General features: G+C 37.8%; 2 protein-coding genes across 6 annotated transcripts in view; both read left to right on the top strand.

Annotated features, from left to right (window-relative positions):
* The window catches only part of RMDN2 (regulator of microtubule dynamics 2), a 168,093-nt gene that overhangs the window by 29,185 nt on the left and 112,473 nt on the right, over positions 1-26,435 (top strand). For all 5 annotated transcript variants that reach the window (XM_063695953.1, XM_055377727.2, XM_055377726.2 and 2 more), the window contains exons 3-5: positions 17,500-17,674; positions 18,674-18,776; positions 24,845-24,905. In XM_063695953.1, the coding sequence (XP_063552023.1) occupies positions 17,500-17,674; positions 18,674-18,776; positions 24,845-24,905 (339 nt within the window). The remainder of the gene's footprint in view (positions 1-17,499; positions 17,675-18,673; positions 18,777-24,844; positions 24,906-26,435) is intronic.
* Positions 10,610-11,064, top strand: LOC101127312 (cytochrome c oxidase subunit 7B, mitochondrial-like). The gene has a single exon (XM_055377732.1). It carries the CDS (start codon positions 10,687-10,689, stop codon positions 10,927-10,929), a length of 243 nt encoding a protein of 80 aa, XP_055233707.1. The 5' UTR covers positions 10,610-10,686; the 3' UTR covers positions 10,930-11,064.

Below are 26,435 nucleotides of genomic sequence, written 5' to 3'. Positions count from 1 at the left end.
CAGGGATCAGGTCTTTAGTTTTCTTTACTGGTAGTGTCTTTGTCTAGCTTTGATATCAGGGTAATGCTGACCTCACAGAATGAGCTTGGGAGTGTTTCTTCCTCTTCAGTGTTTTGAAAGAGTTTGAGGAAGACTGCTGTTAATTGTTCTTCAGATGTTCTTCAAGTTGTATGACATCACTGTCAAACGCCACCAAATATTTGGGCTTTCACTTTTTGGGAGGTTTTTAATTACTTTTTACTAGTTATAGATCTATTCAGATTTTCTATTTATTCCTGATTCAGATTTAGTAGTTTGTGTGTTTCCAGGAATTTTTTCATTTCATCTAGATTAATCAATTCGCTGGCATACAATTCTTCATATTACTCTTATAATCCTTTTTATTTCTATAAAATCAGTAATGTCCCCTCTCATTTCTAATTGTATTTATTTAGTCTCCTTTTTTTGTAGTCCAGCTAAAGGTTTATCAGTTTTGTTGATCATTCTGAAGGACAAACTTGGTTTCATTGATTTCCTCTATTGTTTTTCTGTTCTCTAATATGTTTATTTCTGATTTAATCTCTCTTATTCCTCTCTTCTGCTAGCTTTGGGGTTAGTTCTTTGTCTAGTTTCTTAATATTTCGATTTAGGTTGTTGATTCGGGACACTACCTTCTTTTTTTTCTTTTTTATTTTTTATTATACTTTTAAGTTCTGGGATACATGTGCAGAAGTGCAGGTTTGTTACATAGGTAGACTTGTGCCATGGTGGTTTGCTGCACCCATCAACCCGTCATCTATGTTAGGTATTTGTCCTAACGCTACCCCTCCCCTTGCTCCCCACCCCCAACAGCCCCCAGTGTGTGATGTTCCCCTCCCTACGTCCATGTGTTCTCATTGTTCAACTCCCACTTATGAGTGAGAACATGCAGTGTTTGGTTTTCTGTTCCTGTGCTAGTTTGCTGAGAATGGTGGTTTCCAGCTTCATCCATGTCCCTGCAAAGGACATGAACTCATTCTTTTTTATGGTTGCATAGTATTCCATGGTGTCTATGTGCCACATTTTCTTTATCCAGTCTATCACTCATGGGCATTTGAGTTGGTTTCAAGTCTTTGCTGTTGTGAATAGTGCTGTAATAAACATACAGGTGCATGTTATTTTTATAGTAGAATGATTTATAATCCTTTGGGTATATATCCCGTTAATGGGATTGCTGGGTCAAATGTATTTCTAGTTCTAGATCCTTGAGGAATTGCCACACTGTCTTCCACAATGGTTGAACTAATTTACACTCCCATCAACAGTGTGAAAGCTTTCCTATTTCTCCACATCCTCTCCAGCATCTGTTGTTTCTGACTTTTTAATTATCGCCATTCTAACTGGTGTGAGATGGTATCTCGTTGTGGTTTTGATTTGCATTTCTCTAATGACCAGTGACGATGAGCTTTTTTTCATATGTTTGTTGGCTGCTTTTAAGAAGTGTCTGTTCATATCCTTCACCCACTTTTTGATAGGGTTGTTTGGTTTTTTCTTGTAAATTTATTTAAGTTCCTTGTAGATTCTTGATATTAGCCCTTTGTCAGATGGATAGATTGCAGAAATTTTCTGCCATTCTGTAGGGTGCCTGTTCACTCTGATGATAGTTTCTTTTACTGTGCAGAAGCTCTGTAGTTTAATTAGATCCAATTTGTCTGTTTTTACTTTTGTTGCAATTGCTTTTGGTGTTTTAGTCATGAAGTTTTTGCCCATGCCTATGTCCTGAATGGTATTGCCTAGGTTTTCTTCTAGGGTTTTTATGGCTTTAGGTTTAAACATTTAAGTCTTTGATCCTTCTTGAGTTGATTTTTGTATAAGGTATAAGGAAGGGGTCCAGTTTCAGTTTTCTGCATATGGCTAGCCAGTTTTCCCAATACCATTTATTAAATAGGGAATCCTTTCCCCTTGCTTGTTTTTGTCAGGTTTGTCAAAGATCAGGTGGTTGTTGATGTGTGGTGTTATTTTTGAGGCCTCTGTTCTATTCCATTGGTCTATATATTTGTTTTGGTATCAGTACCATGCTGTTTTGGTTACTGTAGCCTTGTAGTGTAGTTTGAAGTCAGGTAGTGTGATGCCTCCAGCTTTGTTCTTTTTGTTTAAGGATTGTCTTGACTATATGGGCTCTTTTTTGGTTTCATATGAAATTTAAAGTAGTTTTTTCTAATTCTGTGAAGAAAGTCAGTGGTAGCTTGATGGGAATAGCATTGAATCTATAAATTATTTGGGGCAGTATGGCCATTTTCACATTACTGATTCTTTGTATCCATGAGTGTGGAATGCTTTTCCATTTGTTTGTATACTCTCTTATTTCCTTGAGAAGTGGTTTGTAGTTCTTCTTGAAGAAGTCCTTCACATCCCCTTTAAGTTGTATTCCTAGGTATTTTATTCTATTTGTAGCAATTGTGAATGGGAGTTCACTCATGATTTAGCTCTCTATTATTGGTTTATAGTAATGCTTGTGATTTTTGCACATTTATTTTTTATCCTGAGATTTTGCTGAAGTTGCTTATCAGCTTAAGGAGTTTTGGGGCTGAGATGATAGGGTTTTCTAAATATACAATTATGATATCTGCAAACAGAGACAATTTGACTTCCTCTCTTTGTATTTGAGTATGCTTTATTTATTTATCTTGCCTGGTTGCCCTGGCCAGAACTTCCAATACTGTGTTGAATGGGAGTGGTGAGAGAGGGCATCCTTGTCTTGTGCTGGGTTTCAAAGGGAATGCTTCCAGCTTTTGCCCATTCAGTATGATATTGGCTGTGGGTTTGTCACAAATAGCTCTTATTATTTTCAGATATGTTCCCTCAATACCTAGTTTATTGAGTGTTTTTAGCATGAAGCCATGTTGAATTTTATTGAAGGCCTTTTCTGCATCTATTGAGATAATCAATAGATCATCTCATTGGTCTCATTTGTCATTGATTCTGTTTATGTGATGGATTACGTTTATTGATTTGCATGTGTTGAACTAGCCTCTCATCCTTGGGATGAAGCTGACTTGATTGTGGTGGATAGCTATTTGATGTGCTGCTGGATTTGGTTTGCCAGTATTTTATTGAGGATTTTTGCGTCGATCTTCATCAGGGATATTGGCCTGAAATTTTCTTTTTTTGTTGTTTCTCTGCCAGGTTTTGGTATCAGGATGATGCTGGCCTCATAAAATGAGTTAGGGAGAAGTCCCTGTTTTTCTGTTGTTTGGAATAGTTTCAGAAGGAATGGTACCAGCTCCTCTTTGTACCTCTGGTAGAATTCAGCTGTGAATCCATCTGGACCTGGGCTTTTTATGGTTGGTAGGCTATTAATTACTGCCTCAATTTCAGAACTTGTTATTGGTCTATTCAGGGATTTGACTTCTTCCTGGTTTAGTCTTGGGAGGGTGTGTGTGTCCAGGAATTTATCCATTTCTTGTAGATTTTCTAGTTTATTTGCATAGAAGTGTTTATAGTACTCTCTGATGGTAGTTTGTATTTCTCTGGGATCAGTGGTAATATCCCTTTTATCATTTTTTATTGTGTCTATTTGATTCTTCTCTCTTTTCTTCTTTATTAATCTGGCTAGCGATCAATTTTGTTGATCTTTTCAAAAAACCAGCTCCTGGATTCATTGATTTTTTTGAAGGGTTTTTCGTGTCTCTATCCCCTTCAGTTCTGCTCAGATCTTAGTTATTTCTCATCTTCTGCTAGGTTGTGAATTTGTTTGCTCTTGCTGCTCTAGTTTTTTTAATTGTGATGTTAGGGTGTCAATTTTAGATCTTTTCTGCTTTCTCCTGTAGGCATTTAGTGCTATAAATTTCCCTCTAATCACTGCGTTAGCTGTGTCCCAGAGATTCTGGTATGTTGTATCTTTGTTCTCATTGGTTTCAAGGAACTTATTTCTGCCTTAATTTTGTTATTCACCCAGTAGTGATTCAGGACCATGTTTTTCCGTTTGCATGTAGTTGTGCAGTTTTGAGTGAGTTTCTTAATCTTGAGTTCTAATTTGATTGCACTGTGGTCTGAGAGACTGTTATGATTTCTGTTCTTTTACATTTGCTAAGGAGTGTTTTACTTCCAATTATGTGGTCAGTTTTTGAATACGTGCTATGTGGTGCTGAGAAGAATGTATATTCTGTTGATTTGGGGTGGAGAGTTCTGTAGATATCTATTAGGTCCTCTTGATCCAGAGCTGAATTCAAGTCCTGAATATCCTTGTTAATTTTCTGTCTCGTTGATCTGTCTAACATTGACAATGGGGTTTTAAAGTCTACCACTATTAATGTGTGGGAGTGTAAGTCTCTTTGTAGGTCTCTAAGACCTTGCTTTATGAATCTGGGTGCTCCTGTATTGGGTGCATATATATTTAGAGTAGTTAGCTCTTCTTGTTGCACTAATCCCCTTACCATTATGTAATGACCTTGATTTTTTTATTTTGTTGGTTTAAAGTCTGTTTTATCAGAGATTAGGATTGCAACCTCTGCTTTTTTTTGCTTTCCATTTGCTTGATAAATATTCCTCCATCCCATTATTTTGAGCCTATGTGTGTCTTTGCACATGATATGGGTCTCCTGAATACAGCACACCAATGGGTCTTGACTCTTTATCCAATTTGCCAGTCTGTGTCTTTTAATTGGGGAATTTAGTCGATTTACATTTAAGGTTAATGTGTGTCTTTTAATTGAGGCACTTAGCCCACTTACATTTAAGGTTAATATTGTTATATGTGAATTTGATCCTGTCATCATGATTCCAGCTGGCTATTTTGCACATTAGTTGATGCAGTTTTTTCATAGTGACATTGGTCTGTGTATTTTGGTATGTTTTTGCAGTGGCTGGTACTGGTTTTTCCTTTCCATATTTAATGCTTCCTTCAGGAACTCTTGTAAGGCAGGCCTGGTGGTTACCAAATCCCTCAGCAGTTGCTTGTCTGTAAAGGATTTTATTTCTCCTTCGCTTATGAAGCTTAGTTTGGTTCACTATGAAATTCAGGGTTGAAAATTCTTTTTTTATGAATTTTGAATATTGGCCCCCACTCTTTTCTGGCTTGTAGGGTTTCTGCAGAGAGATCTCCTGTTAGTCTGATGGGCTTCCCTTTGTTGGTAACCTGACCTTTCTCTCTGGCTGCCCTTAACATTTTTTGTTTGTTTCAAGCTCGGTGAATCTGATGAGTATGTGTCTTGGGGTTGCTCTTCTCGAGGAGTATCTTTGTGGTATTCTCTGTATTTTCCAAATTTGAGTGTTGGCCTGTCTTGCTATGTTGGGGAAGTTCTCCTGGATAATATCCTGAAGAGTGTTTTCCAACTTGGTTCCATTCTCCCCATCACTTTCAGGTACACCAATCAAATGTAGGTTTGGTCTTTTCACATAGTCCCATATTTCTTGGAAGCTTTGTTTGTTCCTTTGCATTCTTTTTTCTCTAATCTTGTCTTTACAATTTATTTCATTAAGTTAATCTGCAATCTCTGATATCCTTTCTTCTGCTTGATTGATATGGTTATTGATACTTGTGTATGCTTCATGAGGTTCTTGTGCTGTGTTTTTCAACTCCATCAGGTCATTTATGTTCTTCCCTAAACTGGTTATTCTAGTTAGCAATTCCTCTAATCTTTTATCAAGGTTCTCAGCTTCCTTGCATTGGGTTAGGACATGCTCCTTTAGCTCGGAGAAGTTTGTTATTATCCACCTTCTGAAGCCTACTTCTGTCAGTTTGTCAAAGTCATTCTCCATCCAGCTTTGTTCCCTTGCTGGCAAGGAGTTGTGATCCTTTGGAGGAGAAGAGGCATTCTGGATTTTGGAATTTTCAGCAGTTTTGCACTGGTTTTTCCTCATCTTCGTAGATTTATCTACCTTTGATCTTTGATGGTGAGGACCTTAGGATGGGTTTTGCGTGGGCGTCCTTTTTGTTGATTTTGATGTTTTTGCTTTCTGTTTGTTAGTTTTCCTTCTAACAGTCAGCTCCCTCTTCTGCAAGTCTGCTGGAGTTTGCTGGGAGTCCAATCCAAGCACTGTTTGCCTGGGTATCACCAGCAGAGGCTGCAGAACAGCAAAGATTGCTGCCTCCTCCTTCCTCTGGAAGCTTTGTACCAGAGGGCCACTCACCAGATGCTGACTGGAGCTCTCCTGTATGAGGTGTCTGTCAACCTCTGCTGGGAGATGTCTCCTCGTCACGAGGCACAAGGGTCAGGGACTCACTTGAGGAGGCAATCTGTCCCTTATCAGAGCTCAAGTGCTGTGGTGGGAGATTTGCTGCTCTCTTCAGAGCCAGCAGGCAGGAACGTTTAAGTCTGCTGAAGCTGTGCCCACAGCCACCCCTTCCCCCAGGTGTTCTGTCCCGGGGTGATGGGAGTTTTATCTATAAGCCCCTGACTGGGGCTGCTGCCTTTCTTTCAGAGATTTCCTGCCCAGAGAGGAGGAATCTAGAGAGGCAGTCTGGCTACATTGGCTTTGCTGCACTGCAGTGGGCTCCACCCAGTCCGAACTTCTGGTGGCTTTGCTTACACTGTGTGGGGAAAACCGCCTGCTCAACCCTCAGTAATGGTGGACGCCCCTCCCCCACCAAGCTCAAATGTCCCAGGTAGACTTCAGACTGCTGTACTGGCAGCGAGAATTTCCAGCCAGTGGATCTTAGCTTGCTGGGCTCCATGGGGGTGGGATCCCCTGAGCAACAACACCTGACTCCCTGGCTTTTGCCTCCTTTCCCAGGGAGTGAACAGTTCTGTCTTTCTGGGGTTCACACCCCAGGTGTGACTGGGGTACAAAGAAAAAAAAAACTTCTGCAGCTACCTCAGTGTCTGCTCAAACGGCTGCCCAGTTTTGTGCTTGAAACCCAGGGCCCTTTTGGTGTAGGCACCCGCGGGAATCTCCTGGTCTGCGGGTTACAAAAAACATAGGAAAAGCGTAGCATCTGGGCTAGATAGCATGGTCCCTCATGGCTTCCCTTGGCTAGGGGAGGGAGTTCCCCAACCCCTTGCACTTCCTGGGTGAGGCAACACCCCACCCTCTTTGGCTCGCCCTCTGTGGGCTGCACCCACTGTCTAACCAGTCCCAATGAGATGAACTGGGTACCTCAAATGGAAATGCAGAAATTACCTGCCTTCTGTGTTGGTCTCGCTGGGAGCTGCAGACTGGAGCTGTTCCTAGTCAGCCATCTTGCCTGGAACCACAGAAGCATCTTTTTTCAAATCTAGGGCTCTGTGAAACATTTTGAAAACAGTCGATCTGTGGTTAATAGTTGGCAGTTAAGCCTGAGCTTCTCCAGGTGCTTCTGTTACTATACCGTTGAATTTATTAATTTGGCTTCATACACGTGAGTTTCTTTGGTTGAGTCCATCGTACAAAAATCTTCCTTCTTTTAATGTAAGCATTTCCAGTTATAAATTTTCCTCCTATCACCTCTTTTGCTACATCCCATAAGTTTTTGGTATGTTATGTTTTCATTTTCATTTGACTCAAGATGTTTTCTTATTTGCCTTGTGATTGCATCTTTGGCCCATTGGTTGTTTAAAAGTATGTTTTTTAATTCTCACATATTTATGGATTTTCCAGTTTTTCTTCTGCTGATTTCTAGTTTCATTTTTATTGTGATCCAGAAAATATGCTTCATATAATTTCTATGTTTGTAAATTAAGACTTATTTCGTGGCCTAATATATTATCTACTAGGAGAATATTCCACATGCATTTGAGACGAATGTGTATTCTGTTATTATTGGGTGGCATGGTCTATATGTGTTGTTAGGTCCTACAGGTTTATAGGTCTATAGTGATGTTTAAGTCCTCTATTTCCTTACTAATCATCCGCCTGGTTGTTTTATCCATTATTAAAATTGGGTCATTGAATTCGTTTACTATTACTTTATTATTAAGGTAATGGTATTATTATTTTACTTTTACTATTATTGTGTTGCTATTTCTTTTTTCAATTCTGTCAGTGTTTGCTTCATATATTTAGGAAGGATGATGTTGAGTGCATTTAGTGTTATTGTTATATCTTCTTGGTAATTGGCTCTTTTATTATGTCCTGCCTTTGTCTCTTGTACAATTTTTTACTTAAAGTCTATTTTGTCTAATAGTATAGCCACTCCCACTCTCTTTTGTTTACTGTTTTCATGAAATATGTTTTTCTGTCCTTCCACATTCAACATATGTGTGTTTTTAGATCAAAAATTAGTCTCTTTTGGACAGCATATAGTTAAATCCCAATTTTTAAAATCCATTCTGCCAATATACCTTTTGATTGAGGAATTTAATCCCATATATATTTGAAGTCATTATAGATAGGAAAGGACTTATTATTTCATTTTGTTATTGGTTTTGTATATGCCATAGATTTTTTTGTCCCTCATTTTCTCCATCGCTACCTCTCTTTGTGTTTAGTTTTTTTTTAGTGATATGTTTTGATTTCCTTTTACATATATTCTATAAATTTGTTTTGTGGTTGCCATGGGGATTATTCATAGCATCCTAAAGTTATAACAACATATTTTAAATTCATACCAACTTAATTTTAATTGCATACAAAAATTCTACTCCTTTCCAGCTCCACCACCCATGTATTTTGTTGATATTACAAATTACATCTTTATGTTGTATTATCATTAATCTAGAATCATTAATATAGATTCATAATTACTTTTTACTTTTCTCTTTAGATGATGTAAAAGAATAAAAGGTGGAGTTATGAACCAAACTTAGAATAATTCTGTTATATTTGCCCATGTCTTTACCTTTACTAGAGAATATTATATTTTTGTATGGTTCAAGTGACTGTCTAAGGTCCTTTTTGTTTCAACTTGAGGGACTCCTTTTAGCATTTATTGTAGGGAAATTCTAGTGATAATGAACTTCCTCAGCTTTTATTTAGAAATATTTTAATTTCTCCCTCATTTTTGAAGGACAGTTTTGCTGTTTATAGAAATCTCAGGTAACAGGTTTCCCTTTTCTTTCAGCACTTTAAATATATCATCCCACTGCCTTCTGGTTTGCAAGGTTTCTGCTGAGAAATGTGCTGATGATTTTATTGAGGAATCCTTAAATGTAATGAGTTGCTTTTCTTTTGCTGCTTTTGAGATTCTTTTTGTCTTTAGCATTCAGTACTTTAAGTATGATATTCTTGGTGTGGGTCTTTTTGGGTTTATCCCACTTGGAGTTTGTTAAGTTCTTGCATTTGTGGCCGGGCATGGTGGCTTACGCCTGTAATCCCAGCACTTTGGGAGGCCGAGGCAGGTGGATCACGAGGTCAAATTGAGACCATCCTGGCTAACATGGTGAAACCCTGTCTTTACTAAAAATACAAAAATTAGCCGGGTGTGGTGGCGGGCACCTGTAGTCCCAGCTACTTGGGAGGCTGAGGCAGGAGAATGGCATGAACCCAGGAGGCAGAGCTTACAGTGAGCCGAGATCATGCCACTGCACTCCAGCCTGGGCAACAGAGTGAGACTCTGTCTCAAAAAAAAAAAAAAAAAGTTCTTACATTTGTATTTCATTGTGTTTCCTAGATTTGGGCTTTGGCCATTGTTTCTTCGAATTAGCTTACTGCCACTTTCTCTCTCTTCTCCTTCTGGAACCCCTACAATATGTGTATATGTCTGCTTCATGAGGCCCCGTAGGTCCTTTAGGCTCTATTTACTTTTTTTTCATTTTTTATTCTTTTTGTTCCTCAGAACCAATATTTTCAAATGACCTGTCTTAAAGTTTGCCTGGTTGTTTGTTTGTTTTTTTTACCTGTTTGAGTCTTCTGTTGGTCCCTTCCAGTAAATTTTTAGTTCAGTTACCATATGAGAGGGTCTTCAAAAAGTTCATGGAAAATGAATATTATGAAAAAACTATGCACTGGTTTCACAGTTTTTTGCACCAAAATAAGCTTATGCTAACTCACCATAATATATCTGAAAAAGATCTAGTTTGAGACACTAAGAAGGATAAGACATTAGTTTGATAAGAGCCCCTATCAGAGCAACATGCATTTTACTAAAATTGAAGCAAGAACAAACATCAAATTTATGGTGAAGCTTGGGTGGAAGAATGGTGAAATCATTGATGCTTTACAAAAAGTTTATGGGGACGGTGCCTGAAAGAAATAAGCCAAATGGAGAACTCATTTTAAGAAGGGATGAGATGATGTTAAACTGAAGCCCACAGAGACACTTCCACATCAATTTGCAAGAAAAAAATGAGTTTTGTTTGTGTCCTCTAATTGAAGAAAACCAATGATTAATAGCAGAAATAATAGCTAGTACCATAGACATCTCTGTTGGTTCTGTTTATACTATTCTGACTAAAAAATTAAAGTTAAACAAACTTTCCATTGAATGGGTGCTGAAACTGTTGCATCAAGATCAGCTGCAGAGAAGAACAGAGCTTTCAAGAGAAATTTTTAACAAGTGGGATGAAGATCTTGAAGCATTTCTTTAAGGAATCATAACAGGAGATGAAATATGGCCTTACCAGTCCAATCCTGAAGACAAAGTACAATCAAAGCAATGGCGCCCAAGAGGTGAAAGTGGTCCAATCAAAGCAAAAGCAGACTGGTCAAGAGAAATGTCATGGCAACAGACTTTTGGATGCTCAAGGTATTTTGCTTGTTGACTTTCTAGAAGACCAAAGAATGATGACATCTACTTATTATGAAAGTGTTGGAAGCGAATTGGCACCAAAGCAGCAGCTGTATTGACGCAGTTCTAGCTTCACCTTCACGATGTTTCCCTTGGTCAAAAACGCACTAAATCGTCTCCAAGTTCGAAGCATTCAGCAAACAATGGCAAGGCAGAGCCAGCAGAAACGTACACCTGATTTTCATGACAAATACGGTAATGCTGTATTAGCTAGTGGAGCCATTTTCTGTATTGTTACATGGACATACGTAGCAACACAAGTCGGAATAGAATGGAACCTGTCCCCTGTTGGCAGAGTTACCCCAAAGGAATGGAGGAATCAGTAATCATCCCAGCTGCAGTAATAATGAATTGTTTAAAAAACAGCTCATAATTGATGCCAAATTAAAGCACTGTGTACCCATTAAGATATGGCATTATTGAAGAAATAAAGTACATTTGAAACCTTCAAAAAAAAAAAAGTGTTTTGAGAAAGTTAGTCAAAGCTTTAGTAGGAAAATTCTGGGGAAAGCATCATCAGAGTATTCTTCTCCACCATGACGATACTCCTGCTCATTCCTCTCATCGAACAAGGGCAATTTTGCAAGAGTTTCTTTCAGTGGGAAATCATTAGGCTTCCACCTTAGAGTCCTCATTTGATTTGGCTCTTTTCAACTTTTGTTTCCTAATCTTAAAAAAATTTTTTTAAAGCACCAATTTTTCTTCAGTTAATAATGTACAAAAGACAACATTGATATGGTTCAATTCCCAGGACCCTCAGTTCTTTAGAGATGGACTAAATGGCTGGTATCTTCACTTACAAAATTGTCTTGACCTTGATGAATTATGTGCTGAGAAATAAAGTTTATGTTTTGTATTTTTATCTTTTAATTCCTTTTTTCCGTGAACTTTTTGAAGTCCCCTCATACTTACCAAAGCTGTAGATGACATAAAATTTCAGGACATGTTGTATGTGGTAGTTTCTAGGTCTCCCACAAAGATATTTCAGAAAGTCTGTTGTTAGGCTAGGTGCAGTGGGTCAAGGCCAAGCATGGTGGCTCATGCCTGTAATCCCAGCACTTCGGGAGGACGAGGTGGGCAGATCACTTGAGGTCAGGAGTTCGAGACCAGCCTGGCCAACATGGTGAAACCTGGTCTCTACTAAAAATACAAAAAAATTAGCTGGGCACCATGGCGGCACCTGTAATCCCAGCTCGGGGGGCTGAGGCAGGAGAATCGCTTGAACCCGGAGGCGTAGGCAGCAGTGAGCCATGATCACACCACTGCCCTCCAGCCTGGGTGACAGAGCGAGACTCTGTCTCAAAAAAAAAAAAAAAAAAAGAATGTTGTTGTTTACTTGGTGTTTTCATGGGAAATGAGGACCTATTTCAATGTAACTCACTCCTGATGTACTTATGTAAATACACTCTTTTATTTTCACAGTAAATAATGTCTTTTTCTCCCTAAATAATGCAACTATGCTTTCAGAGATGCTGTTGTTGCTATTGAAATAAACAGTTGATCATGCAGAGTTGAAGGGATAGGAACAATGGCATAGTTTTTGTGAAAATTTAGAGCAGAAGAAAGGACCAGAAAAGTACATGTGGAACAAATGTTTGTAAGCAAATTTGACATCTTAAGATGAACTTCTCTAGACCTGCTGAAAGTCTATTAGAAAATTCTAGGTTTGACATCAGATAATCTATGAAATGCCTTTGGGAGGAGGGCTGGGTAGTACAAATCTAATTTCTAACCCGAAGTTAATAAATACAGTTAAATTTTCTCAATAATGCATGGATATGCCCTATTTTTAAAATTCTCTTTCAGAACTGTCTCATAAGTTTCTGAGAAGTATCCAGTTTTAAATAGAAGATCCCTGTTCAAAGTAGGAAACCAATTTTCCCACAGCTGGGTTTTTTTTTTTTCGATGTGGGAAATAGACTAGCGTACATGTTCTCTTTTGTTGCCCAGTTTACCTGTTGCTATACCAATACCACATTGACCCAGATTCTTTAGCTTTATCCTTTATACTGCAGTTCTGATATTGGTTCTTCAAAATTGTCTTGGCTCTTCTTGCACTTGCCTTTCCATATTAATTTTAGGGTCAGGTCTGTTCCATAGAAAATTCCATTGGAATTTTTCTTAGAATTGCATTAAAAGTATAAATTAATGTGGAGCCTTATGAAATTGTTTTAATTAAATTTTCCTATCCATGAATATATTGTTTTCCATTTACTTAGGTATTCTTTAATGTTTTCAGATATTATTTTGTGATTTTCTCCAGAAAACTCATTTTAAAACTTTTGGGAAATTTTTTCATAGGTATCTTATATTTTTCCGACTATTAGAAATGTTATATTTTTATAAAATTATATTTTCTTGTTTTATAGAGTATAAGAACAAAATTGATTTTGGAAGATTGATTATAAATCCTAATTAGTTCTAATTACTTATATGTAAATTTTGTTAGGTCCTCTATTGAATAATCTTCAAAAAATAAGATTGTTTCTTTTTTCCAATTATTATAATTTTTGTTTTTCTTTTAATATTGTGCCAAAAAGACCTCCGGTACAATGTTGAATAGAAGAGCAATATTGGACATATTTTTCTATTCTTGGTTTTGAAGAGACTGCTTCTAATGTTTCATAATTAAGTGTGAAATGTACTATTGTATTTAGCATATAGCCTTTTTCAGGTTTGAAAGGCTCCTCCCTCCCTCCCTTCCTTCCTTCCTATTTTTTCTTTCTTTTTTTTTCTCTCCTGCTTGCTTCCTTGCTTTCTCTTTCTTTCCTTCCTTTCCCTTTCCTGTTTCCTTTCCCTTTCCCTTTTCAACAGTTTCTTACTCTGTCTCCCAGGCTGGAGTGCAGTGGCACAATCATAGCTTACTGCAGCCTCAACTTTCTAGACTCAAGCTATCCTCTCACCTCACCCTCCTGAGTAGTTGGGACTACAGGTGTGGGCCACTAAACCCAGCTAATTTTTTAACTTTTTGTAGAGACAGTGTTTTGCCATGTTGCGCAGGCTAGTTTTGGACTCCTGGGCTCAAGTGATCTTCCTGCCTCCTGAAGTGCTGGGAATATACTGCACCTGGCTTCCTTCTATTTCTTGTTTAAGGCTTTGGTATTTCTTTTGTCCTGAAGTGGTGTTGGAATTTATTGGAAAAAAAAATTTTTTTTGGTAATGACTGAAATGATCAGATAGGTCTCATCTGTTGCGCCAGAGAAATTGTCTAATGTCAAACTGTGCTTGTAATTTCTAGTATAATCTCAATTTGGTTGTAATACATAATTTTATATTTGTTGCAATAGCTTGATTGATATTTTATTGAGGATTTTTGCATTTATGTTTATGTGTAAGATTGGCCTGTAATTTTTATTTTTTGTAATATTCATGTTTGGTTTTTGTGTCAGTTATATTAGTTTTATAAAATAAACCTGAGGGGCATTCCATCTTTAGTAATTCTTTAGAAGATTTTGAATAAGCCTAATTATTTGGATATATGGCAGATTTCACAATACAACTATTCTATGTGTGCATGGGAGAGACAGAATGAGAGCAAGAGATAGAGAGCAAGTTGCAGTAGATACATAATTCTGATGTAATTCATTTAATGGCTATAGCAACATTTGAGTTTTTGTTCTTATAAAGAATAACATAGATAATAGCTTTATACCTTTATAAAAGCTATATATTATTTATTACCATAAAGCTCCATCTTTTAAATTACATAATTTGGTGGTTTTTATTTGCAGAGTTGCCCATTTTTAAATTGAATTATTTGTCTTTTTATTGTCGAATTGTTAGAGTTTTATATATATTTTGTATACAAGTCTCTTATCAGATATATGATTCATAACGTATTTTCTTCTATTCTGTGGGTTATCTTTTCACTTTTTTAATGGTATCTTTTGAAGCACCTAAGTTTTTCATTTTGATGAAGTCTAATTTATTCATTTTTTTCTTTTGTCACTTGTGCTTGTGATGTCATGTCTAAGAAACCATTGCTTAATCCAAGATAACAAATATTTGCTCCTATGTTTTCTTATGAGAAAGAAAACATATACATATAAAATGTTGTCAAACATTTTATAGTTCTAGCTCTTACACTTAGGTTTGATACATTTTGAGTTAATTTTTATATATGATAGGAAGTGAGAGTTCATTTTTTGCATTTGCTTATCCATTTGTTCTAGCACTATTTGTTGAAGAGTATTGTTTCCTCTGCTAAACTGTCTTGGTACTCTTATCAAAATAAACTGATCATAATTTTAAGAAATTATTTCTGGACCCTTAATTCTGAATAGATGATCCATAATGTCTATTTCATATGTCTTACCCCAAAGACTAAAATATATTCGTCTGTATTTTGTACTAGATTTTTAAAATATATAACATTTTCTTAAACTATCCAGTTATGTTTTTTAAAAATATAAGGTAGAGTTTCAATTTCATCTTTTTCCTTAGAGATAACAATTTTTCCCACCTGAATGCCTGAATTTCCTACTGATCTTACATGCCAACTCTCCCATGTACCACATTTTCATATGCATGTGGGTCTGTTTCTAGGCTCTGTTCTGTTTCATCATTCACTCATCTATTGCTGTACCAATACCACACTGTCTTTAATTATTATAGCTTCATAGTAGGTCCTAATATCTGGTGGGGTAAGTCTTCTCTCCTTGCTCCCTTTAAGAGTGCTTTGGCTATCCTGGGCTCTTTGCTTTTTCATATAACTTTTAGAATCATCTTATTTAATTCTATGAAAATTCCTATTAGGCTTATAAAGTTTGAATTGCATTGAATCTATAGATTAACCTGGAAAGAATTCACATCTTTATGATATTGGGTCTTTTAAACCACGAACGTGATATATTTCTCCATGAATTTAGGTCATTTTATAAACATCTTTTAATATGCTTTTATAATTTTCTCCATTGAATTTTCACATATCTTTTGTTAGATTTATTCCTAGCCATTTTATATTCTCTGAGGTCACTGCAAATTGAATATTTTATTTAATTATGTTTGTAGTTTTTTGCTGATATGTAGAAATTAAACTGACTTTCATATGTTAATATTATATTCAGCCAATTTGCTAAACTCTATTAATCCTAATTTGTAGAATTTTTGTTTTTATGTAAATAATCATAACATCTGCAATAATAAGAAGATTACATTTCAACAAAGATATGAAATATGCAAAGAAGTAAACTATATGAATATCTGGAAAAGAACATACCAGGCAGAAGAAAGAAAAAATACAAAGGTTTTAAAGCAGGAACATGACTGGTATGTTCAAGGAATATCAAGGAAGTTAGAGTTTCTGGAATGCTGTGAGCAAGCAGGAAAGTGATAGAAGATAAGACCAGAGGTATTGGCCAGATTATGTTAGGCCTTGCAGACCCCTGAAAGGGCTTAGGTTTTCACTCTGACTTGGACATCTGTTGGAGGGTTTTGAGCAAAGGAGTGACGTGATCTGAGTTATTTTTGCTACTCTGTTGAGAATAGAATATAAGGGTCAAGGACTAAAGCAAAGAGGTGTGATAAGGGGTCATTGCAGTAATCCAGATGAGATGATGGCGGCTTAGACCAAGGTGGTAGTGGGGAGAGGTGGGGAGAAGTGGCTAGATTCTGGATGTATTTTGAAGATAGAACCAACAGGATTTGCTAACAGACTGGGTATTGCTTAAGAGAAAGAAAAAAGCATCAAGGATGATTCCAAGTTTTTTGGTTTGAGCAATTGGAAGAGTAGAGTTTCCGTTAGTAAAGAATGTTATTGAAGAAGTGGAAGATCAGTTCATACGGTGTCTTCTTTATAAGGCATATGAAAGAAATTTAAGAACTTGCTTTGTTAGTATTTTTGTTTGTTTCTATCTAATGGGAGCTGCAAGTTGTGAAGCTGGTTGCATTGGCTGCTAGAAAATGAAGAACATTTGTGTCCTTTGTAGCAAAGGTATAGCTATCTAAAATTTGTGTGTTTTTTATATTGACTTCATTCACATTTGGCCTTTGTCTTTTTTCACTATTTCTAATTTATTCTCTTATATGTTATATATCCTTGTATACCTCCTTAAAACCTTTTTAGAACAGGCAGAGTCTGAATTAATAAAAATAAGTTGTTTGTATTGTTTGCTGGCAAAAATGAAATGTAGGCAATAGTATTAATTTTTAAAAATCAAGTTAAAGTTTAAACTTAGATCATCTTGAACTATAAATATGTGTTTGTGTGAGTTTACACACACAATTTTGAGTGCCTGTTGAGTTCCTACAACTGTATCATCCATTCAGCAAATTCAGTGAATAGTGCTGTTCTAGGCACTTGATACATCAGTTAATGAACCTACCATCAGGGAGCTTGCATTCTACTGGGGGGGGATACTGACAAACAGCACATGTAGTAGATTAGTAAATTATACAGTATGTTAGAAGGTAATACATGCTATGGGAAAAGAAAAAAGCATTATGAGGGAGGTTAGAGATGAAGGGAATGTGGGGATTGAGGTATTAGAGTGGTCTGGATGGGCCACATTGAGAAAATGAAATTGGAGCAGAGACTTGAAGGAGGTGAGGGCGTGAGTTATGTGGCTGTCTAAGGAAATGGCATTTCATTAAAGGGAACAGCAAGTGGAGGTTCCGAGGTAGGCACGTGATTAGAATATTGAAGGAGCAGCTAGGTGACGTGTATTTGAATAAGAAGAGTAGTAGGAAATGAGATCAAAGAGGTAATGAGATCGGGGGCAAATTGCGCAGGGACTTGTAGACTTCTATTAGGACTGGAGCTTTTTCTGAGTGAAAGCAGGTGCCACTGCAGAGTTTCAAGCATAAGAGGGGCATGATTTGACTTGCATTTTAAAAGGAATGCTCTGGCTATTATACTTAACTTTCAAAGGAGTTGATGATTATTTCTGCGATTTTAGGTATATTACAGCTAATACTGACACAGAAGAACAGAGTGTTCCAGTCCCTAAGGCATTTAACACACATGTAGAGGAATTAAATTTAGATGTCCTTCTTCAGAAGGTAGATCATTTACGTATGAGTGAGTCTGGCAAGTCGGAGAGTTTTGAACTACTTCGTGACCACAAAGAAAAGGTAAGAGACATAACAATAGCACTTCATATAGTTTCATTTTTTAATTTAATCTGCCATCTCATTCAGTTATAACTATAATAATTGTGTCATGGTTCCCACATTTTGATGATTGATGTAAAATTTCTCTATAAAATGACTAAAATTTTTTAAAATTTATTTTATTTTTTATTTAAGATGCATAAAATTTTAAAAAAGTAAATGTAAAAGTTTATTAGACTCTGTCATAAAAATGAGAACCAGAGCTATAATTATGCAGATTTACTTTGATTTGATTTTTTTTTTTTTACTAATTTATATATTTAACAAATATTTTGAGACAGATATGGGCATTTAAAGCTATTTCTACCAATGGTCATTTGTTAATTTTGCAATGTTTAGTGTTGGGTCTGAATAAGAAAAACCTGTCCAGAGCTCTTACCACCACCACTAAAAATTAAATTAAATTAAATTAAATTAAAAATTAAAAGAGTTTGCAGTGTCCCATGGAGAAATAAATCTCTATTTGTCTGAGGATTTAGCAACTCTAAACACATTGTCTAAAACTTGATAGCTCTCCAGGATTATATTTAGGTAATTTGAGTAAAAAAAGTGACTGCTCTTTTGAGTATATGCATTTTCAATTTACAGATATTAACTGAGATGCTCATTATATTGATAATAGATAACTTGGAAAGGAATAGAAGAAAAGGATGCCACAGCTCAGGAAGAATTTCTAGATTTTGGTGCCTATCAAATCTCTTCTCTGCATAGATGTAGCTAGTGTCTGGATAATATTAATTGGTTTTAAGATCCAAATGTAACACTACATTAGGTCATATTTCTTAGCCATGAGTATTTGGATTAAAAATGTTTCACACGAGATATGCATATACATAGATTCAATAATCTATAAATACCAGTTTACCTGCCTAAGTTTTTAAAAAGTTGCAGTAGAAAACAAGAATAGAATAGACAAGTTACCAAGTTAATTTAACAGGCAACTCCATCTTTTCTTTTCAGTTTAGAGATGAAATAGAGTTTATGTGGCGATTTGCTCGTGCTTATGGAGACATGTATGAACTATCTACAAACACACAAGAAAAGAAACATTATGCTAATATTGGTAAGCATTTTGTAAAGATTATTCTCAAGTAGCAATTAAGATCTATAGTAAATCATGCAGCCATAAAAAAGGATGAGTTCATGTCCTTTGCAGGGACATGAATGAAGCTGGAAACCATCATTCTCAGCAAACTAACACAAGAACAGAAAACCAAACACTGCATGTTCTCACTCATAAGTGGGAGTTGAACAATGAGAATACATGGACACAGGGAGGGGAACATCACACACCAGGGCCTGTCTGGGGGTGGGAGGCTAGGGGAGGGATAGCATTAGGAGAAATACTTAATGTAGATGTCGGGTTGATGGGTGCAGAAAACCACCGTGGCACGTGTATACCTATGACCTGCATGTTCTGCACATGTATGCCAGAACTTAAAGTGTAATAAAAAAAGATCTATAGTAAATCACTAGTGAATGTTAACTAAAGCTAAATTATCTTAGCTAAAACCAGTATGTTTAATCTATTTTAATATATTATGGTACAAAAAAATGTACAGTCTCAGAACAGAAAGGCATTTTAGGGCTAAAGTATATGTTCTTCAGAAATATTTGAATATATTAGAATAGGTAACTGAAAAAAACTTAAATTTCATCTTTTAACTTTATAAAACTTAGACAAGAAATGTAGTGGCAGTGTTTGAGAAACAATAACAGGCGGAGGACAAGTGTCTTCAGCAGTTGTCAACCACAGTTAAAGTAAGACATCTTACTTCCTGTAATGTAGAACTCCAGGGACTACAAAGAATAAACTCGCAGACTTTAATGTTTTTTCCAAATGTATCTTGATGAAACAAGATTAACCTTGTTAAAAACTCTGTTTGATAATTGTCTAAGCTGAATGATGATTACATGGTGGTTCATTATTCTGACATCTATACTTTTTTATAAGTTTTTGAAATTTTTCATCACAACAACAACTAAATAGATAGAATATCAGACTGTTATTTTTATACCTCACCTTGACTCTTACTGGATGTCAAAATGTGTCCTTGCAAAAGCCCCTACCTGCCATCTCTCTGAATGTCAGTATAGTACTTTGACATCAAAATCTTTTGAATTCTTCATTTATTCCGAAGGCTTCTCTTTTCCAGGCTTTTCTTCTAGAAAAGATAGCAAGAGGAAGACACAGCAAGAAAGATTTCTTCCCAGTCTAGTTCTCTGTAATTTTTATTTCCAAGTAGAAAGTTTTACCAAACTCCTTGTAATTATATTTTTCCACTTGGAGATTCATTTGCTGAATGACCTCTGTGCTTTAGTTTCCCCCAGTGGGAGGAGGATGAGACGGCTTCCCCCTCTTGTTTGCATATTCATCATCAGCTTTGTGGAGTTTTTCTGTAGCATTCCAGTTTGCAGACCATATACAAAACAGAATTCTAGAGAAGAGATGTATTAATTTCAACATAAATAAAAACTTAACCAAGGAGAACAAGGGGATTTATTTTCATATCTACTGAGAAAATCCAAGTATATCTATGTAAACTGTTCCAACATTCATCAATATTAAATACATTTTTTCCTTTTTTTTTCTTTTTTTAGTATTTATTGATTATTCTTGGGTGTTTCTCGGAGAGGGGGATTTGGCAGGGTCATAGGACAATAGTGGAGGGAAGGTCAGCAGATAAACATGTGAACAAAGGTCTCTGGTTTTCCTAGGCAGAGGGCCCTGCTGCCTTCTGCAGTGTTTGTGTCCCTGGGTACTTGAGATTAGGGAGTGGTGATGACTCTCAATGAGCATGCTGCCTTCAAGCATCTGTTTAACAAAGCACATCTTGCACCGCCCTTAATCCATTTAACCCTTAGTGGACACAGCATATGTTTCAGAGAGCACAGGGTTGGGGGTAAGGTTATAGAACAGCATGCCAAGGCAGAAGAATTTTTTAGTACAGAACAAAATGGAGTCTCCTATGTCTATTTCTTTCTACACAAACACAGTAACAATCTGATCTTTCTTTTCCCCACATTTCCCCCTTTTCTATTTGACAAAACCGTCATTGTCATCATGGCGCGTTCTCAATGAGCTGTTGGGTATACCTCCCAGACGGGGTGGCGGCCAGGCAGAGGGGCTCCTCACTTCCCAGACGGGGTGGCCGGGCAGAGGCGCCCCCCACCTCCCAGACGGGGTGGCTGGCAGGGCAGGGGCTGCCCCCCACCTCCCGGATGGGGCGGCTGGCCGGGCGGGGGCTGCCCCCCACCTCCCGGACGGGGCGGCTGCCGGGCGGAGATGCTCCTCACTTCCCAGACGGGGCGGCTGCCAGGCGGAGGGGCTCCTCACTTCTCAGACGGGGCGGCCGCTCAGAGACCTCCTCACCTCCCAGACAGGGTGGCGGCGGGGCAGAGACACTCCTCAGTTCCCAGACGGGGTCGCGGCCGAGCAGAGGTGCTCTTCACATCTCAGACGGGGCGGCGGGGCAGAGGCGCTCCCCACATCCCAGACGATGGGCGGCGGGGCAGAGACACTCCTCAGTTCCCAGACGGGGTCGCGGCCGAGCAGAGGCGCTCTTCACATCTCAGACGGGGCGGGGGGGCAGAGGCGCTCCCCACATCCCAGACGATGGGCGGCCGGGCAGAGACGCTCCTCACTTCCTAGACGGGATGACAGCCGGGAAGAGGCGCTCCTCACTTCCCAGACTGGGCGGCTGGGCAGAGGGGCTCCTCACTTCCTAGACGGGGTGGCGGCCGGCAGAGGCTGCAATCTCGGGCATTTTGGGAGGCCAAGGCAGGCGGCTGGGAGGTGGAGGTTGTAGCCAGCCGAGATCACACCACTGCACTCCAGCCTGGGCAACATTGAGCCCTGAGTGAGTGAGACTCCGTCTGCAATCCCGGCACCTCGGGAGGCCGAGGCTGGCAGATCACTCGCGATCAGGAGCTGGAGACCAGCCCGGCCAACACGGCGAAATCCCTTCTCCACCAAAAAATATGAAAACACGTCAGGCGTGGCGGCACGTGCCTGCAATCCCAGGCACTTGGCAGGCTGAGGCAGGAGAATGAGGCAGGGAGGTTGCAGTGAGTCGAGATGGCGGCAGTACAGTCCAGCCTGGGCTTGGCATCAGAGGGAGACCGAGGAGAGGGAGAGGGGGAGGGGGAGGGAGAGGGAAAGGTAAATACATTTTTTTCATAAGTACCTGCCCTACCCTGGGTATTATGTACTAAGGTAGGAATAGGATAGCAAAATAGACATGTTTTCAGACTACAGGGGAGCTTATGGCTTTGTAGGGGAGGCAGCACTAGTCAAATAATCATACATATACAAAACGAATGGAAATAAGCTCTTATTAAAGAAGAGTACAGAGGCTGGATGCAGTGGCTCATGCCTGTAATCCCAGCACTTTGGGAGGCCAAGGCGGGCAGATAGCTTGAGCTCAGGAGTCCGAGACCAGCCTGGGCAACATAGGGAGACCTTGTCTCTACTAAAAATAACACATGACTGAGGTGGGAGGATCGTTTGAGTCCAAGAGATCAAGGCTACAGTGAGCCATGATCTCACCACTGCACTGCAGAGCGGGTAACAGAGCAAGACCCTGTCTCAGATAGATAGATAGATAGATAGATAGATAGATAGATAGATAGATAGATAGAGAACAGGCTGTTTGCGAGCACATGTAGCAGAAAGGAGAATATGATGGCAGAGGATGGAGGTTGATGCAGGGAAGTCTTTCTTATGGAAGTTACATTTTGCCATAGGTAAAATCGCTCTGGATCTCTATTCTTAAATGGAATGGGAGTTTAACTGAGTTAATGTCTTAGATGGTGAAATTCGTAAAGAAATAGGTTGAAGGGAATTCAGGGGCTAAAATGAAGCATAGGATTGAAATAGGATATATCCAAAAGAGAAGAGTTTATAGTGCCAAAGAAAAAGGAGTAGAAAAAGCCTCAGATGTGTTCATTCAGATATTGAAATAAAAGTAAAAGAATTCCTTTAATTTATCCATTTAAGAAATATTTATTCAAAATTATTTTGTCAAGGAACAGTGTGAAAATGAATGGTGGAGGGAAGGGGAGGAGGGAGAGAAGGAGAGGCATAAATAAGATGAAGGCTGCACAACACTAAGGAACCTACTCTATGGAAAAGATAATAAAGGGACAGCCAATTATATTCAGTGTATAAGGAGTAAGTGCTTAGTAATGGTAATGACCAAGTATACTGGAACTGAGAGCAAGGCAGGGGCTCAGACCAGCCGTGGAAGAACGTTGGGATTCAGCATGAGGGAGGAAGTGCAGAAGTTTTATTCTCATAATAGCATGTTTAAGGTTGTTATGCTTAGTACAGATTTGATCACTGGAGAGTACAAAATTCTTTGATAAAACTCAAAGTGAGTATATCATTATGCAGTATGTTTCTGAAGTATTATGATATGAATCTTTATTTAAAGAAACATTTTTCTAACTTTCCTAATTAAGTAATCGATATGAATGCATCATAAAGATCACAAAATACAGTTCTTTACTTTTATTCTGACTGCATAAGTGAGGCTTATGCAGCTTTACTTTTATTCTGACTGCATAAGTGAGGCTATGAATCTAGTTTGTATACTACCCGGCGTCTTTTTATATTCTCGGAGTGATGGAATCACCTCTATTTCAGGCTTCTGGTAGTACACTGAAAGTTTTATTCATTTGGTAATGTAGCTAAAAAATTGATTTAGTTTTTAATGTTTTTACATTAAAAAGCATGTTTTTAATCATTCATTTAAAATTGCTTATTTCTTTAATATTTGTTCACACTGCAGTTAATTATTATTAAAATGCTTCACTTTTTAATTGTTTCCAATTTATGTCGATTTCTACACAGAATATTTATCTTAATGGATAGAACTGTAGAATGCCACCTTAACAAATTAATAAATAGAACCGTGGTTTTAGAATAAAATATTTTTATTTATAAAGATTATCTCAACCACTTATTTAGAAAGGCATTTTGCATATCCTTGGATAGTCTCTTCAAGATAATAATAATGGATCAGGGAGAAAAGAAGTTATAAAACAAAAGGGCCCCTTTTGAGAAAGATTCTCAGAACACAGTTCTGTTTTATTTGCAGGTATTTAGATTTTCCAAGCCATAAACAAACCTCTATCCAAATTATTATTATTTTTGGTTTTTTTTTATTTGAGACAGAGTCTCGCTCTGTCCCCCAGGCTGGAGTACATTGGCGCAATCTCAGCAAGCTGCAACCTCCGCCTCCTGGGATCAAGTGATTCTCCTGCCTCAGCCTCCTGAGTAGCTGGGATTACAGGCATGCACCACCACGCCCAGCTAATTTTTGTGTTTTTAGTAGAGACAGGGTTTCACCATGTTGGCCAGATTGGTCTCGAATTCCTGACCTCAGGTGATCCACCTGCCTCGGCCTCCCAAAGTGCTAGGATTACAGGTGTGAGCCACCAGGTCCAGCCCCAAATTAATTATTACATGGTTAAAAATTCCTCTAAAACTGAGTAAAATAATTTGGGGGAATTATTTATGTCACTGAACCTGTTCATTATTGTGAATGATTAGGCAAGAACTTCTCAGGGAAGCCTTCCCTTACTCCTTCAGGCAGAGTTAGAGTTACCCACTCTGCTGTGGCCTCTTTTTCACCTTGGTCTTTTTTTTTTCTTGCATGTAACTTACTTGTTTATATGCCTGCAGCATACTGAACGGTGAGCTCTTGGAGGTCAAGGACTCTGTCTTATTTTACATTTTATTCCCAGACACTCACACAGTATGGCACATAGTAGGTACTCAGTAAATGTTGTTTGAATGGAATACAAAAAATTTCTATTACGCTTTGTAAGCAGTAATTAAATGGCGTTTGTTGCACTTGGTTAAGTTGCTTAGTCTAGTGGGTGTCAAACCTTAGCATACATCAGGATCATTGGAGGCTCATTAAACCACAGATTATTGGGCCCCAATCCCACAGTGTGTGATGGAGTAGATCTCCAATGTGGCTGAAAAGTTCTTAAGCAAAGTTGCCATGTGATGCTGATGCTTCTGGTCTTGGGACCATACTTTGTGAACCATGAGTTAATTCAATAATCCACCTCCTACCAACTCACATGAAGGTACTAAGTGTAAGTACTTTTATCTTTCAGGAAAAACTTTAAGTGAAAGAGCTATTAATAGAGCACCCATGAATGGACATTGTCATCTGTGGTAAGTATATAGGATTTATTCAGTCTTTGAAATTCTAACCTGCCTCTTTATAAATTAAATGGATTTTTCAAAATACTATTGACCCATACATTTAATCTGTCAGTCACATTCACTGAAAAATATATATAATAGCACAGTAACTGTTCTTATTCTGTTTATTCACATATTTTTATTATGCATCTTTGAAATATATTTAAGGGAAACTTTTATTGAAAAATTATTGAATGAATCTACCAAGTCTACTGGCTTTGAAGATGATACGTTATAATTAAATCTAGTTCAGTATAACATTTTGCTTGAACACAAATACTAAAATGATAGCATGTTTCTAAATGAAATGTAGAAAAGCACATCAACCATTTCTTATGCATTGATGCATCGTAATATACAAATTCCACAGATCAAGGAAAAGCCATTTATGATATTAAAAGTTCAAACAAAGAGAATTTAATTAGTTAGACTGGTATAGGTAAATATCCTTAGAGCAAAAAAAAATCATTCTTAATTGTGTTGTGTTTGGACCCTTTGTATGTTTATGTAAACATTATTTTATAAATATAAATTATAAATTATAAAACACAATAAGGAATATATTGTTTTTAATTATTATTCTTCCTTTTTCTTGTAGTTGCATTTTTACATTTGTTTTCTTTTTCTCTTGGTTTCTTTTTCTCTCCAGCAATACAGGTGCCACAGATAGTGGGAAGATAACAATAATAAATGTATGACCCTTTCTTCAGCCCTAAGTTTCCAGAAATCCACCCTTCTTTGCGGTTTCTTTATTTCCCATCCCTATGATGTAGGGGCATTCTTAGGCAAAATCTCTCTTAAAATGACTCCCTTTCCACAGGTCCACATTTGTCCCACAGAAGACTCATTTTTGCCCCACCAAAATCTGAAGTACAAACCATTTCCTCAAAGTAGACCTCTTTTTTCACTCTGCCACCAGCAGGGGGAGCTCCACTCACAAACTCTCACTTAAAATTCCCTGGGGAGGAATCCGGTAACATTTTATTTGTCCGAACTCAAAGAGACACATGCCAAAATATGAATAGACTTTTTGATGCTGCCCTCACATAGCTTTAGATGAGATGCAAGCCTAGCCCCTGCCCTCTGTCATGAGAGGGTGGAAGGCAGAACCCACAGCACCCTAACCCTGTAGAAATCCTCACTCCCAGTCTCTTCCTCCCTCTGGTGAATTATTTGCCTTCTCTTACGTAGCCTGGGGAAGAGTGAAGGGCTAAATCTGGCAGAACCTGTGAATAATTTCTTAATGTGTCGCGGATGGATAGTAGAGAATCTTGCTTTAGGGATTGGAGTACCTAATAGATAAAGTATTGTTTTGTACTCTTGGTGCCTCTGCCAAAATTCTAGGGAAAAAGGTAATTTTTCAGGTGACAATTTGGTACAGACTTTTAAGATCATTTCCCTAGAACAGAGAGTCTTGGCTATTATTTATATTAGCCAGGTTTACCTAGATAATCTAACTTACATAATAACACTAGTAAATTAACATATACGTTAAAGTAC

This window comes from Gorilla gorilla, chromosome 12, assembly GCF_029281585.2.
Source record: "Gorilla gorilla gorilla isolate KB3781 chromosome 12, NHGRI_mGorGor1-v2.1_pri, whole genome shotgun sequence".
In the NCBI taxonomy this organism is placed as follows: domain Eukaryota; kingdom Metazoa; phylum Chordata; class Mammalia; order Primates; family Hominidae; genus Gorilla; species Gorilla gorilla.
This window is presented reverse-complemented; position numbering and strand designations above follow the sequence as displayed.